General features: G+C 37.5%; 1 protein-coding gene across 1 annotated transcript in view; it reads left to right on the plus strand.

Annotated features, from left to right (window-relative positions):
- The window catches only part of ZFAND3 (zinc finger AN1-type containing 3), a 133184-nt gene that overhangs the window by 82992 nt on the left and 33053 nt on the right, over window positions 1-17139 (plus strand). The window contains exon 4 of the mRNA XM_084284729.1: window positions 6449-6628. Within this exon, the coding sequence (XP_084140855.1) occupies window positions 6449-6628 (180 nt within the window). The remainder of the gene's footprint in view (window positions 1-6448; window positions 6629-17139) is intronic.

Genomic DNA, 17139 nt, shown 5'->3' on the forward strand with positions numbered 1-17139 from the left:
AGTCTTTTGTGTGCAGTGTTGTGATGCTAATGGACATTTGATGTAACACTAACATGTTAATTTATGCTCTGTAAAAGAACAAGATGCTCTGGTAACAAGCAATGTGCAGCCTGCACATTTAATGCAGTGCAAGAAGCAAACACTCTCCAAATAACTTTTTTTTGCTACTTCACACTGCAAAGTTATGGGAGCTGTAGGACTGGAGAGTAAGGAAGTGGTGTGCTATCGCCTGTCAACTGAAATTATTCTAAAGGCTCTAATTTTCTCATCTTAGCATGCTGTTTACTCTGACACTTCTTGCAACATACATCATTTATTTCAATGAGCCTGTTCTTTATTAATGACAACATCTCTTGTAGACCAGAGAATAGGAGGTGTTGGTAACCTTGATCCTTAAACTAGGCTGAAAGGAGAGTGTATTAAATTTAAGACCATTTGTGAGTGTCATAAATGTGCAAATGAGGGGAAAAATGGCTTAGTATTAAGTCATTGTATATAATATTGTGACATACATATATTTTTCAGAATTAAATGCTTAATGGTATATTGGTATGGCTCATATTTGACTGTACCTCAAGTTTCCACAGTCTCTAATCACAGAAATTAGCAGAAGTTAAAGGGTTCTTCTTCCCTGTTCAACTACAGACCCCTTACAGTTAAACAAAAGTCTAGGACTCACAATTATCTTATGTGTTTTGTCAGATATTGATGGCTGTAATATCAGAAGCTATAAACGTGCTGGTTTTCATTATCAATGTTATTTTAGAAATATGAAAGGGCGTAAGATTGTCTTACAAAAGAACTTGTCTTCTGATGTCTGGGAACAAATCTGGCTTCTTGCTTTCATTTGAATCTTATCTATTTGGATTTATTGTATATAGAAATTATGAATTTTTTGTATCATGTCTGTATATGCACAGAGTCCTTGTGTTGTTTACACATAAATCCTAATCAACAAAACAAAATTAACTCTCTTATTATTAACATCAGTGCATCAGAGCCCTGCCTGAGATTTTCTGCTTTCACTCAGCTAGTTGGGATGCGGGGTGCAGCCCTTAGACACAGCACAGCAAAAGGATTTTGGAGCTCAAAAACTGGCAGTGTTGCTGCTTGCTACTAGCAGCTTCTCTACCATACAGCACTTTTTTTTTTTGATTGATTTTGCACATTTTATTGAGATCTTTTCTCAAGTTGTCTTTTAGTGCTGGCTCCCCCTGATAACAAAAAAAAATAATCTGAAACCTGAAGGCAATGGAGGAAGGGGGACAGTTGAGCAGGAAAAGAAAACATTCTGTCAAATGGAGAAAGTTTTAACTAAACCTGTGTACCAGTTGAAGGTTCTGTAAAAAGTTATAAAATTGCATTTTATTAACAGAGAAAGGGAAACATTGGGAGATTTGATGGATTTGGGGTCATAACATTGTGCGTTTTGGCACTGCTTTTGCTAGCATAGTGAAAGTCTCAGTAAAAATGGAAGAGACAAGTTAATGAAGGTGTTTTTGCATGCTTCTGTAGTTAAACAGAAACTTCTGGGAATGATAAATTCCTTGCCAGCTCTTGTTCTGGTTTGTTTTTTCCCCCCACATTGAGTCTGTTAGGGAGGTCATTGTTCTGTCAATAGTTATGTTCTGATTTTAATCAGAGTAAAGCCTCCCCTTCAAAACTTGCCAGGATCTTGCCTGGATTGTGCATGTATTTCTGTTTTGTTTTATTTGTTAAGTAGTTAAGGCTTAACTGGATCCATTCAGACACAATTGCTCCGGTAATTGTTGCCAGCTTTTATTGTGTTTGAGGGAGATCAAGGTGGTCTGCAAGTTATTTGTGTTAACAGGTGTCCTGGTTAAAAAAAAGGCTGAATGGTGTCCACCAAAGCAGAGAAAAAGTATAATACAGCTCATCCAATATATCGTTAGATACATATTTGCAAAAATAAAATATTGGGCCACAAATCAGAAAGCGGTATTTCAGAAATCTGTTGATAATTTAGGTCAAATTTATAATATAGATTATATTACTGAATGGGTCTTGTATTGCTGTTGATGTTACTGCAAGTTGCCTCAGTAATGCAATTTGAAGTAAGATGGCAATATTTAGTAATAAACCAGTGTGTGTAAGTAATACAGGTTGAGTTACAGTTAGTGTGTCTCAGAGTACTCCAGTTTCAGTCTTTTCCTCAAGTACTCTCTTCTGCAATGAAAAAGTAAAAGGATGGACAGGAGATGTTCCCAGGTTCCAGCCAACTGAGCAGGGTAAGACTTTTTTGAAAGGTAATTGATCTGCAGACTGAATAAAAACTTGTTCTGGATACAACATAAAGGCAGAAAGGATGCAGATGCTGTGGTGGATTTTGCTGCTGTGTGGCAACTCAGACAATGTCATTTGGAAGCTTGTTGTGAAACACAAACACTGAGCGAAGATTTTTCACAGCCTTTTGTGCTCTCTTTTAAGTCGGAGAATTTATCAATAGGTTGCAAATATGAATAGTTCTTCGGAAAAAAATCAGCTTGGTTTATGCACATCTTAAATGTACAGCTTTGGGAGGTACTGCATAGCATTAACATCTACCATTCTGTCACTGAGCAACTGTCAGGACTTCTGTTATTTAGACTATTTCCTTAAAAAATGTTTTACATTCATCTGAAAATGCCCTTTGTGGATGACACTGAGCTAGTCCAACCGAAGTATTTGCATGTTATCTAGGGAAAAAAAAAATACAGTGGCTGAGAATTTTTAACTTGCTGAATTTTAATAAACTCCATAGTATCTATTGTTGTTCTGCAACTCTGCACTCGTTTTTTTAATGGATTTTGTAGATAGCTCACAGTGTATAATATTGAGTGGAACCATTTGCTTGTTCAGCTCATTGGAAATGGAAGTGCTCCCATTTCTGATACACGTACATAATACGGCTTCATTTTGTGCCCTGCCTTGGGTGCAGTCTCACATAAAACACTCCCTGTGGCCACCTTTGCAGGCAATGTGCACTTCTCATTTATTTTCTCGACGGGTTATTTGTAGCCCAGTGGTTCCCAGGATGTCTCTGGCTGTGAGCTCCCCCTTTACCACACTGTGGCCTCAGTATAGGTGTGAAAAGTTGGGGATCTCCTAAACTCTTAGGTCCAGGTCTCATTGCTGTAGCTGTCAGCTCGTGTCTGGTGCAGAATCCCATGTGCTTGAATCTTTCTTGATTGCAAGAACACTACTGATATTCAGGAGCCTGGCTTGCATGAAACTGTGGTAATAAGTGAGGCCCGAGTAGGGCATATTCCCAGCTCTGTTATGACCCCGACAAACTGCATCCCACCAGTTGCTGAGATTTTGTTGTTGAGGCAGATGAATTCCTATCTGTCTCCTCCCCCCTCCTCCCTGGCTTTGAGCTCTTTTCCTATCCAAGCTTGGCTTCTGGCTGAGTCTTCCACAGCAGAAGTTACAGCTTCATTTCTCTGGCAAATTACTTTTAAATCCTAAGTCAGCAATTAGGGACTGTTGGACTGCCGTGCTTCCCAGTCCCAGTGAGTCATGTTGGCAACCAGCGTTTCATCATCTGCAAATATTTGTGGACTGCTCCGTTTTTTTTCTGTCATGACATAACGAGCAACCTTTATTGATGTATGTGTATTTGCATAATAAATAAATTCTGCCTTTTTATTTCTTCTTTTTAAAAAAAAATGTGTAAGGAATGCCAGGAGATGATGCAGTCATCTTCAGCAATCTTTATGAGGAAGAGATGTCTCGTGTTGTGGGAATAACTGGATGTCAAGCACACCAAAATCCGCTTGGCTGGGAGGGGTGTTCTTGGAGGGTGTCCGAGGGCAGAGCTGTGTCAGACTGAAATCAGTGGTGTAGCGGGTAGGAACTGAGACCAACGCTATTGCTAATCAAGTATCAGGACTGTGGGTTTTGGAAAGCCCTCGAGAGAAGCTTAGCACTTGGAAAGATTTCACCTCAAACACTAATCTGGTTTGGAGCCAGGGTAGGCCTGAGGATGGGATCTATCCAACGTGTGGAGGTTGGACTGTGGGGGCAGTTCTGAGACTTGGCACTTGCTGACAAGAAGAGAAGAAAAGGAAAACTTTGAAGCCAAATCAGCTGTATGTAGTTTTAATGTCCTGGAGGGATTTACCTCTTGAACCAAACTCCATGGACATAGGTCAATCTAACGCCAGCATTGGAGTTGGCAGTGGTGTTCAACTGACGGATCCATAGTGCCTTGATGTAGGTGTGTTGGCTGGTTTTTGTTGCTGCCGTCTTCTGAGGTGGTTTTATTTCCTCATCTGGTTCAATGCTGTCCCCTCCACAGCTCGGTTCTCCACTCGGTTGGGCACTGCAGGAGGAGGGAATTGGGAAGGGGAGAGAGGCAGCTGCCTCAGCCAGCTCAAGGTGTACTAACCACTACTGATGGTGGCTTTGTTAATCTTGCCTGTTGGGGTAAAATAAATGTCTTGGCACCCCTGTGGCAGGACTCCTTGAAAACCTACCCTCTGATTTGACTAGCAGAGGTAGCTTTATTGTCTGGTGCATTTGAAGTGTGCTTTAAACTATTGAAATTATTGTCAGAAAACTGGTAAAATGTATTAGTTTGCCAATCACGTTTGCAAATAGTTAAGCTCTGCTGCAAAACATGCATTGGCTTAAGTGTTGCAAAATAGTTGTCTTTTTTTTTTTTTTTTTTTTTATTTATTATCCCTCTCCTCCCTCCCCCCCCCCAGTCAACTGGGCTATATCTTGGTAGGTACAGAAAGGCAAGAGAGGATCTGCAAGGGGGATGGGATTGCTTAAATATTCCCAGATTCATTTCAGTCAGAGCATGGAAAAAGAACTTAAGACAGTGTAGGCACAAAAGGAAGAAGATACCACAGGTAGACTGAAGCATACAGAGGCAAGACATGGACAAATCAAGTGAAAATAGAAGTTAATGTGGCCTGAATGGGAACCTGGGAAAGAGTTTTGTCCTCTGGTTGGTATACATATACTTTTTTTTTCCTAAACTTGCTGCTACAATAGTTTAAGATTTCATTGTATGCTCATAGGACTCTGTTCTTTTTTCTTTTCATTGTCATAATGTTGTGATAACAGTGTATTTTATTACTTAACTGGAGTGTGAAGCATTATTATTTCATTTTTGGTTCTACTTTGAAGTTAAGTATGTAGGAGAAAATTGCTTTGCATAAATAACTTGGTGTTTAATATTAAAAGCAAATATGACAAAGTGGAAGGTTAAAAATTACGTTTCCCACACACTAAGAAATTTTTACTTTTCTGTTGTTTTAATGGAAACTGTAAACATAAAGGATTTTCTCTTTCAGACAGCTTACTGCACAATTTAACAAAAAGCCAACATCACAATGCCTTAACTTCTCAATTTTTTTATGGACTATGTAGAATAATGTTTTTCTAAGTGTTTTTAAATTATTGAAAGCCACAGTTTGAAAGGAAAAAAAGTAGGTATGCTATTCATTATGATGATGCATGGTCTTTGAGTGAATATCTAAGAGTATGGTTTAGGTGTTTTCAGAAATGTCAAATGGCAGGCTGGTTAAATATTAAAGGGAATATTGTAAAGAGAAACCATTTTCCTTTCAGAGGACTGCCTTCATTGGTACCTAAGCTTCTAAAGCCTCCCTGGGTGGTCACTGGGATGGGCATAATGGGATAGGCACAGTGTAAATACACCTCTAAGGTGCCCCTTGCAGACTTCATACCTGCCTTCTTAAGCAAGGCTGGAGCATGTAGTGTCTGCAGCCATGCTGTGGTGAGCTGATCCTGGCTGGCAGTGAAGACCCACACAGTCAGTTGCTGTTGGGGACAGCTCCCAGGGGACAAGGCAGAGACAGGAAAAAGCAACAGCAAGAAAACTTGTGGGCCTAGATAAAGATAGTTTGGTAAGTGAAGAAAAGATTAAGAAAATAACATAACCACTAAACAAGTGATGCAAAACCCAGCTCCCACATGCTAACCTAGAACCACAGTTGTCTACACGAGCTTTTCCAGAGCTGCTACACTGGTAGGGTTTTAGGTAATGGCAGTGAGAAGCATTGTTTTTAGAGAAATCTAACGTTTCCTTGTACTGCATACATTAGTTCTTCCTCAGTCAGATGTTTGCTCCTTTATGCTGTTATAAGTGCTTTGTGCAAGCAGTTATTAAAATGATACCACCGTGTGGTATATTCTGATACACGCAGTATTAAGCATTGGATGCTCTTGAACAGATGTAAAAACAAGAACTTTGTATAGTTCTGAAATTGGTGGTGGTTCTTTAGCATTAAATAAGTCTTAAGATACTTTGAAATAATGAAAAGCTACTCTAAGTTTGTGTTATGAGATTTAAAAACTATCAGGATGATGATGCCTCTGACAGTCTTTGGGGGTTGTTTTCGTTATGCTACTTTTTGTACAAAATTGATTAGGTTGAGCAATTGAGATGACGTATGGATCTTGGTTTTGATAGATTTCCAGAAGAAGCAGCCAGATGATGACTCTACTCCCAGCACAAGCAACAGCCAGACAGATTTGTTCTCTGGAGAAACGAACAGTGACAACAGCAATACCTCTCTAACCACGCAGGCCGCTAACTCCAACCAGCAACTTTTGACAGAACTGAATGTAACTTCACCGAGCAAAGAGGAATGTAAGTGCACAAGTCCTCAGTGAGAGCAAGGGAGGCATAAATGTTTTGCTTTGTTCTCCATTTTAGGTTTCACAGACTTCTTTCTGAAAGTAAAGAAGGACCCTTTGAGACCCTTTGCTTCTTTGAGAGCAAAGGGAGAGGTTAGAAGTGATTCACGAAATACAAAGCTGTTGGTTTTAATAGAAGAGCAAATTAAAAGGGGTCACAGGAGTTTCTAACTTCTACAGCTGTCTGAACTGCAACATGCAATTTAATTATGATTTTGAGGTATTCTTATTTTGAGAAATTCTTTCTCACATTGGTAGTAAATTAATATACATGTTCTAGGATAAACAGCAGTATCTTGTGAATTTTGGCTTTAAAACATTTTTAGTGGTTTTTGATCCTTGCAATTGCAAATAGCACTGACTGTAATGCATGTTTGTCTAGATTCCTGCTAGGTCACTTAGATAACTAAGCTTCATGTGGTAATCTGTCTCTTATTTTATGGTCTTTATTGTGCTGTTTCAGGCTAAATTAGCCTTAAGCTAAGCTAAGATGTTAAAAATTAACCAACACATAGTATGATAAAATCATCCTTATTCTAAACTTATGAGTTCAACCTGTATATAATATATTGAGTTTTAAAATCTGCATTCTAACAACTTAAGCTTAAATGTGTCATTTGTAGTTTAATCTTGCTCAAATTGTAGCTTCATTTTAAAATGATTTTTTATGGAGGGAGGGAATCCTTCTTGAGATGAGTTTGCTTGTACATTGTGGCCAGTAGATAGATGTGTTCATTGCAAGAAAAACATACTCATTTAGTATGCTAGACTAAACTAGAGCTGCTGTTATTTCTCTGCTGGAAATAAGAACGCTGACAAAGCAGTAGGACTGAGAGATCTTTGATATGGCACATTTGCTTTCAGTTGTCTTCACTGTTTGTATAGGATGGTTTGAAGCGAATTCCCCAAATATTTATTCTGTTTACAGGTAGATAGGCTTCACATTTATGTTGTTTTTACTTGTGCAGCATGGCTGTGGACAAAGCAGGAAGTGTCATTTTGGGATTGTAGTTGTCTATTAGACTTAAAATAAAATGTTTAATTTTAAATTATGGTTTTCTACCTGTATATGGGAATATTTTCAGAAATAGAGCCCAAAGTAATAGGCACTTTGTGTTGTTTAAGCTGACCTTTCTGATATAAGTTATTTGTAATAAGAGTAATTTGCCATGTAACTCTTGTCTCTCCTTCACATGTACAGTTGCTGCTGACCACCCATCTCTTCCTTCTGTCCAGCGCTTCTTCAGGGGAAACTTGCAGTATGCTGTAAAAACAAAGCCTTATTTTGTCCTTTCAGTAGAACGTTGTGCTTCAGCAACACATTTGAATTTTCACAGGGCAGTGGGGCTCAGCACCTTTGCTGGCTTATGAGCCAAGATCTACTATTTGGCAGCAGAGGTTGCTTCTCCAGTGCTTACTGGGTCAGGTTTTATGAAAATGTGTTCAGTGATGAATTAGATTATGTTCAAGTGTTTTTGTTGTGGCTGAGAAGGACTTGGGGGTAAGTGGGAAGGTGATTACAGGGATGGGAAAGAGGGAGGGAAATAAAATAATGTCCTTCATCCTGGATTGCGCTGTGCTTGTGAACATACACTCAAGGTGATGGATATTAGGCAGCACAGCCTGCAGAGCATTTGAAAATATTACCTATAAAAAAATTCTTTATGACTTCCTGCTGGGGTGATTTTAAGTGAAATACAGTGGAGAGATTTATGTACAGCTTGAGCTCTCTCTGTCTTCTCTCACATCGTCACTACCTCTTTAATGAAGCTTAATATCATTTATCAGAAATAATTATACACTGATGGAGCTCTTCTGATGGATAATGGCCTCAGGGTGGAAGATTCTTTCCTGTAATGAAGAATGCCCAAACTTTAAATGTCTTTTTGATTTTAATTTAAGGGTGTATTTTTTCTGTGCAATATTTATTTATTTTGCAACAAGTTCTATAAAGCATGCACTGCTCTCATTACAGCTGTGTTCTTCAGAGATTGATACTTTGCAGTGCTATGTGGTTATGTACAGCTACGTGCTGTTCTGCATAGAATTGCACTAATTCACCAGAAATCAATGTACGGGATCATTAAGGTAATCCCTATCAAAGAATGGAAAGATTGGAGTGCTCAGGAAGGCTTCTGTGGTGCACTCAATTTCTCTTTCTTCCCTTTCAAGCTTTTAAGAGTCTCACATCAAGGCATTTCCATAGCAGTTGAGTCCATAGGGTAAACAGATTGAACAGATAAGACAAAGTGAAAGTGGTTTTTTTTTGATTATTTGTTTTGTTTCATGTAGCCATTTCCTTTTTAAACACTCAATGGGTGATGAAGGAGAAAAGCTCCTTGGACTGGATTTTGCAGGAGTTCAGTCTGACAATATGCAAGTATGATCTCTGCCATTTTGTGTTTTGATGTTCCGTGAGGGTTGCACTAAATTCCTGGTAGTGACCTTCCTCCTCCTGCCACCATCGCTTCTGAACAATCACCTACCCAAATGGCTGCTTTCCTGGTTAATCTTTCTCTTGTAGATGGAAGGTAGTTCTCAGTATTACAATTGCAGTCAACAAAAATGTGTTAAAAGTTCACACCTGGTGACAGTGGCACAAGCTTCAGGACATTTTTTTCCCCTCTCCTCTCAAGTTTTGGTTTTGTCATTGATTTCAAAAAAATACTGTTACAGTTTAGGGAAGGAAACCATACTAAGATCATTCTGTTTGTTTTATTTTCCCTATACACTACTCTAGCTGCCTTTTTCCATCTCAAATCATCTTGCCTATCGTATTGTCAGTTGCAATAAGTTTTCTGAAATAAGCTTTTGCAGATAAGGAACATATTGGTATTGCTTTAGTAAGTCTAGATCTGAATGGATTTTAATGATCTGTTTCCTAACAGATAGGAACAAAAATTAGACTGATTTAACTGTGCTTCTTTATATGCAGATACATTTCTCTGTGCTCAAGTTCTGTCTAATTTTTATCTATTCTTATTTTTCTCTTTGGCCTCCTTTCTTCATGTAGGATGTCCAGGCAGAAGTTACTTCAGTGTTAGTCACCATATCAGCTGTTTGCACTGGCAGTGATTTCCTTTTTTTTTTTTTTTTTTTTTTTAACTGGAAGGGAGACTTGTTTGTTTTCAATAGGGAGGAAAAGGGGAATTTGTCAATGACCTTGTGTTTCTTTCTCTGCCCCCCACCTCCATCGACTAGCACTCTTTAAAAGAAAAAAAAAAATAAATCAGCTTGTTAAGGAAGGTTCTATGTATTTTGGTAAAGAAAAGGTCACACTGAATATGGAATAATTTTTGCTTGGTTTCAGGCCTTCATTGCTTTCTTTGGGGATGTCACATTATATTTCTGTCACTGTGTGAGTAGACCCAAAGTTGATGCTGTGCAGGTTTAAAACTAACTGTGTTGTTATGTGACAGGAGAAATGTCAGTTTGAACAACTCCAGCTCTGGCAGCTGGATCAGATTTTAAATTTCAGTAGTTCTTTGCTTCAGCTGACATGATTTTATTTTAATTATCTGCTTAACTCTTCCTGGCCTCCTTGAATTAGCAAGAACCACAATTGAAAAAGGACAAAAAGAATAACTGATGTTTCTAGAACAGTTAAGTGCTCTACGTTTCTACATTGAAGACTTCATAAGAAGATACACAAAGATGTGAGGTATTGCTGTAAAAAAATACATTGGAGATTTCAGCCCAGAAAGAAGGTGGTAATTACTGTCCACACCTTACCTCTGTGTGCTGAATTTTAGAAGCCTAAATGTGATTTTCAGGACTGAATGTCTGTAAATTTTCTCTAGTTATTATATAGCCTCCAAGATTTAAACTGTTGCATGTCAAGCAAAGCATTTACAACACCATTAATTTATCTCAAATGTTTAAATGCACAATTTGCAAGTCGAATTGAAAGAATGCTTTGAAACATTGTTGATTTTATTAAGCATTTCTGTGTGCTGCAAACACTGAGTTACACTCAATTATGAAGTTATTTTGCCAGATTTACTTTGTGTACATAAAGGGTACTACATTTGAGATGTAGATGCACCAGGCTTCCGTAAAAGATCTTTGGCTGAAAGGTGAGAGATTGTTTTTTCTACTGTACCTATTGGATGTTTATCCTCTGAATTTCATGGCTTGTTGAAGCATGACTGTGTAAAAAGCAATACAGGCTACAGTACTAGAAAAGTAATGATATTTTTCTGTCTTATGAGTAATAATAATAATATAAAAAAAATCCTCTGTCAGTTTTTTCAACGTAACCTCATGAAAATCGGATAAACAAGCAAATCCTTTTTTTCCCCTCTGTTGAATAGCCTGTTCTCTGACACCATGCAAAAGGTTTCTACCAACTTAAAACTACTTTACAGCTTTTGTATTTTTGTTTGGGCTTGTCAGGGGAGTCAACGATGTCAACTTTCACATGCACGCTCTCAAAATACGAAGTATTATATGAAATAGTTTGAGTTCTTATTGTGATATACTTAATTGTCTTTTGTGCCTTTTAAATGAGAACAGTGATTTTTTGAAATGACAGTTGCTCATAGATTCCATGCATTGTATGCATTTAAAATAGCCTGGCTTTGAGAATTCACTTGTTCATTGTGATACAAGTCATTTCTGTGGTTTTTTTTTGCCTTTTGTCTAATTCTGGCTGCAGGGAAATTCTTCAGGCTCATATTTGAAAGTTATGTGTGTGCCCGCTTTTATAATGCATTGAATGTATAAACAAACCAAGCTAGCAGTCTCTCTTTTTCTCTTGGTTGTTATAGATGGTTGTTGAAATTAATTTGTTTTGCTGCTAACCTGATTTATTCAGATACCAATTTGTAGGGATTTTTTTCTGATACAAAAGAATGCCGTAACTGCTGACATTATGCTGGGCTACAAAACTAACATGCCTGACCCACATTATTTAATACTGCAATTAAACTTGTAACCTCACATAACGAACAAAGCTACTGCTAGATGATGGTGATGATGAGTAATTCTGATTTTCCTTATAAACTCACAAGATCATCACGTGTTCCTTGTTCTTGTACTCAATTTTGTGTCTTGTATCAGAGCAAAAGAAAACTCACACCTCTAGTATAGAATGTGTCTGGCTGTTGTTTGATACCACAGTCATTTGGCATCTGTATACCACAAGAACTAGCTGTTTTCTCGGTGGTTTTTTTTTTTTTTTTTAATTTATTCTAAAATCACATAATGGTAGATGTTCTTCATCTTAAGAGTTTTTAAACATACTGTGTATGAAGATCCTTTTGGTGCTGTTTAATGTTAAATTAACAGAACTTCAATTTTTCATTTGATTTATCATCAAACCTGGATTTTTTTTTGAGTATTTATCGCAAAGTACACTTTTTTAAAAGTATTTATTCAAACCAACTTTCTACAAGAATGCTTTGAAATATAGAACTGTTCTGAGCTTGATGCTATTGGAGTTTTGCTTTGAGAAATGCAGCTAGTATTAGGTACCCATGCAGAACATACAGGCAGCTAGAAATCTGAAAGAAAAAAAAATGTCTGGTAGAAGTGTTGCCGTTATCATTAATTCATGATTGAGGATCTTTGTCTAAGTTTTAATCTAATCTTTACAGTCCCAGTTTCATCTAAAGAACATTTCTGGTTGCTCTTATGGCTTAAGCATATAAACTGGAGAGGTCTGGCATGTAGATTTATGAAATGAACACTTCTTTCCACGTCTGTGGCATGATAATTTTGAAACATAATGAAGACCAGCAGAGTAGTACCACTGTTAATTGTTCAGTCTGATTTATAGTCACTTCACACTGCAGAGCAGACAGTGTATCCTAGGGTCCCATTTATTAAAGTGAAAGGACCTCATGGAATGTGAAACAGAAACACAGTCGTATAATAAAAATGTGGGCTAGAGCAGCACAGCTATCAAGGTTATATAAAAATTATTTCTAATAATATAACTTAACTGCCAGTTTCAAAAGCCTGTTTTTGCACTTCAAATTACAGCTATAAAGTGGGAAAGTATCATGTCTACTTTACAAATGGGGAAACTGAGGAAAAGCAGGTAATGGAGTTAGACAATGTTAGGGAATAAAGTGGAATCTGAATCCTGCCGGTTTACTTCATTACAGTTGTTAAATGTAACTGGACTGCTTTGCTACTACTGGTTTTGTTTCTTTCTCAAAAAGCCATTTGTATATAAAAATCCATAAAAGTAAATAATAGCAGATTTGTACAACTAGATTTTTAGAAGCTTATATTTGTATGTGATTAGATATATAATCCTCTTATTTGTTTAGTAATGATGTGACATAAATTACCATGCAGTTTACATGTTCTACAGCAGATAAGTAGTTAAATGTTGTAAAATTCTCTTGCTTTTATTTCCTTAAAGGCTATTCTGTCTGTGCAGACTGAATTTCAAGATTTACATTCCCGTTTATGTATTTGTGTTTGTAATCAATGTCTGTTTTCAAACTCAATTGTGTAGATTAATTAGATTATGTCTCTACCGATTCAGCAAATGCAAATGCACAGCTAATTTACTGGTTTGGACGGATTTCCAAAGTTGTGTTCTTTCCCATGTTGTGTATAGCCATAACATTCCTCTCTGTCATGGCTACAACGCTGCTGTCCAAGGATATTCAGCCCTTATATGATTACCCTTTTCCTGCCTGTTACATACACAGAGCTGCTCTACTATTTCTGAGGAGGAAGAACCATCACAGTACTGAAGGCTCAAAGCAGCAATCAAGTGTATTTTTGCCACTGCGAACAAATCTTACTAAGCTTCAGGCTCTGTAACTTATTTTCCACTTTCATTCATTATCTGGCTTACAGATTTTGTGTTATCTATAATTGTTTCAATGTGTTATTGTACTCTTAGGCTTTGTACTCTTGTATAAGCACGGCTTCACTCCATTCTGCATCTCTTCCTCTGGTTAATAGGTGCTGTTCTGAGTGCTGTACTTTGCAGTGCTATTCTAATACACCTGGCTCAAATATTCTGGGTTCAAAGAGAGGTTACCCTAGGACTTTGCTCTTTCCTGCACAGGAAAGTCTGACTTAATGAAGTCACTCTGCTTTACAGAAACTCCAGAAATGGGGAAATAACAAGTTACCGTGACTCAGGCCGTGTCCTGCAAGATCGGTGCTACTTGGCAATCATTAGTCTTTCAGGAGGAGAGATGGTCAATACAGAAAAACATTCAGAAAGTCAATTTAAACATAAATAAAAAATTATACTAGTTAATAGTATTAACACATATATAGAAATACAAGTAATAAAGAATAAAATTTTACTACTTAAGAGACGTTCCGGAGAAAATGGCTTTGAAATGTTTACTTATTTATTGAGCTGCACAGTTCTTAGTAATTTGATAACCTGTTTTTCCCAATTGATGTATAAAGTTTGTCATAAGAATCTAGTGGTATCAGAAATCAAACACATAGCAGCTACATTAACAAGACCTTTTATATGTATTACAGTGTTCAAAGTAAAGGATCTTGTATTGTCTGTTCCTAACTCTGCTTTTCAACTTGCAGACTTGGTGATGCTTACAATTATTTCTTTAGTATTTTTGCATTTTTAATGTTTGGTTCTTGGAATTAGATTATGGCTGGGCAGCAGCTGCTTTTGTTTGGAAAGGGAGTTGCAAATGTCAGAAGGCACACACTGGAAAAAAAAAAAAAAAACGGAACAGAAGCTATTGTTTAATCTGTTAGTTGGATATAGAATAGCAAGATATCTTTATTCTTCTATTTTAATCTCTTGCTTGTACTGAGAAAAAATAGTAGCCTGTACAGCCCTGTGGGTTATGTTAGAAGCTAGATGTGTGGCCTTTTGCTGTGCACTGAAGTGTTTTGTGTATCACAGTCAAATTCCCTGGAAACAATTATTTTCGGGAACAATGGTATAGATATTTCCTGAAACATGCTAAGTAATAAGCCTACCTTTATGTATAGCAAAGAAGAACTGGTGCTCTACTGTATCTGACTTTGCTTTGCTCTCATGCAGAATTTTTATCAAAACTATGGAAAATGTGCTGCTGTTTCCAATAATATGTCTGTATTGGATGTTATGTATACCAAAAAATTCAATATAATGACTTCCATGAAGAATTACACAGTCAGGCCCATGCTACGTAGTATTGAATTATGCATGACATTTTTAATGATGGAACAAAAACAATAGCAGAAGGGAGGACAGGAAGCCTTCACTGGTTATTAGGCAGTGTGCGTGCCTACTGTCATTAGGCATGTATGTGCATGCAAATCCCCAAATATTCTTTGTTGAAACCTTAATGTTGTGCTATACAAATCAAAGCTCTATGAAGGTAATACCTAATGAGAGAAGATTAAATAAAACAAAAACTCTAATGCAGAGAAGTGCAGAATAGATACAAACTCATTGTACTTTAGGGACTGAAAAGTACAAAGATCTTATATTTAGTCAGATGCTGAAAATATAAACTAATGGAAATAATTATTGTACAGTAATTGCAAAGATCAGTCTTAATGGAGAGTCGATGGTGATGGTGCCTGCCAATGCCTATTCAGTGAAACTGGAGGAATGTAACTAAGTAATTAAAGAAGAGCTGTTGCATCTTAAGAGGTAGCTGTGGTCAAAGCTCAGTTCATTGAAATCCCATATCCTGTTGTATATTTTGTGTGTATGCAACCACTGTATACTTGATCTTTAGAAGTTGAGACTGACTTAACAAATGGGCAGTGCATTTTTCAGCATGAATATCCAAAAGGTTCCAATAGATAATATGGTAAATAATTTTTTCCAATAGAAAATTTGGCACTGTTGCACTCACTATTGATACGGGAAACAGAACCGCATCTTTGCTTCCCAGATGCACCTAATCCTAGAGTAGGCCTTTTTCTGAGCCTTTTGCGGTAGTATTGCTAGCATAGATCGATCTGATATTTCCATTTTTTTACATTCTAGAAGAATTCTGGAAGAAGATATGTTACAAACACTGGTTTGAGCTTATTTGACCGCTTCTAATGGTTACAAAGCTTGGCAATGCTGTCAGGCCTGGAATGGGCACCAGCATGGTGATACCAGGGTGCTTGCTCCATCTGTCCTGGATGGTTTCCTGTTAGCCGGGGAAGGCATCCAGCCCATGCCTCCCAGTCCTCTGGACAGCAACAGCAGTTTGGCTCTTCTTGTATGCTAAGACAATAGGTTTGGTTTATTATATCATTTCTCACAAAACCATCTTTCGAAACCTGAAAAATCCAGCCACCCCTTACAACGCTGGCTGTAACTTCTCTCAGCTGCTTATGTAGGTGTCTGTCACATGCAGCATATTTCTTTTGTCGCCTTTGGTAGTTCTCTGTCCTGTTTGGTTAGCAGAACCCCAGGCCAGGCCCTAATCCATGGCCTAGTGTCTGCCTGCAGGCTGAACCCTCACCAGGTTGCCTTTGTAACCATCACTTTAAAGATTACCTCTTGTGTGATTACAAGATGCTGTATGTTGCCAGTGGGATTCTTTTTTTTTGTTTTGGAAGAACAAAAAAAACTCAGGAAGCTTATCAGTCTTTCTCTGAAAAACTGCAATTGTAAAACTAGTGAGATCTTTGCTCCCAAATGCATTTAATTTAAATCAAATGCATCAAATTAATTTCCTCACCTCTTTCCCTCCCTATTGGTTAAGTTTCTTTTCTTTTTTATAGTGTTACGATGCTACAAGTATTACAGTGCAGAGAAAGTTACCTAAAAGCAGATGCTGAGAGAAATAGAAATAAAAGAAAAAAATGAAGGGGAGAGGGGGAGGGAGGGACAGGACATCTCTGAGAGAGTCAAAAAGAAATGGTTTACTACCAGGTCAAATTTAAAAAATATTTTAAAAGACAAAAAGATTGCCAAAGACCAACCTGCTTTCTGGATGCTCATAAACTGGAGGGGGGGAAAAAAGAGGAAAAAGTGTTTCTCAGTGGGTAAAGACTTATGTTAAAGCTTACCCTGTCACAATACTCAGCTCTTGTATTGTCAGCATGGTACTACTATATTACCAGCAGTCCAGTGCAAACTTGATTATTGGTATTTTGCTAGCCAAACCTCTACTAGATCTAACTTAATTTCAGGCTCTCTAGCATCATCCAATTTATAATATCCAATTATCAAAGCTATGATGTATCATTACCACTGGCAATGCTACTCTCAGGTTGTCTTGGCTTCACTGTGTAGGTTTTATTTTTATTTATTTATTACTGCTGCAAGTTGCTGAATACACTGAATTGGTTGCTATTTTAACAAGATCTCTGGAGAACTCTTCAATGATGATGCATGTTGAGAAGAAAGCCAGAAAGCAATTTACTACCAAGTAGATACCAGATGAGTGGGCAAGAGTCCAGAGTTCAACAAAAAACTTCAGCATGGAAAGAGGTCATTAGCATATGCTTGTGCCACACTTTGAAAACGTAATGAGAACAAGATAAGTGGCAAAGTCATTATCTGACTGGAGACAGTGA

The sequence above is a fragment of the Netta rufina genome (assembly GCF_964035555.1).
Source record: "Netta rufina genome assembly, chromosome: 3".
Taxonomy (NCBI): Eukaryota; Metazoa; Chordata; class Aves; order Anseriformes; family Anatidae; genus Netta; species Netta rufina.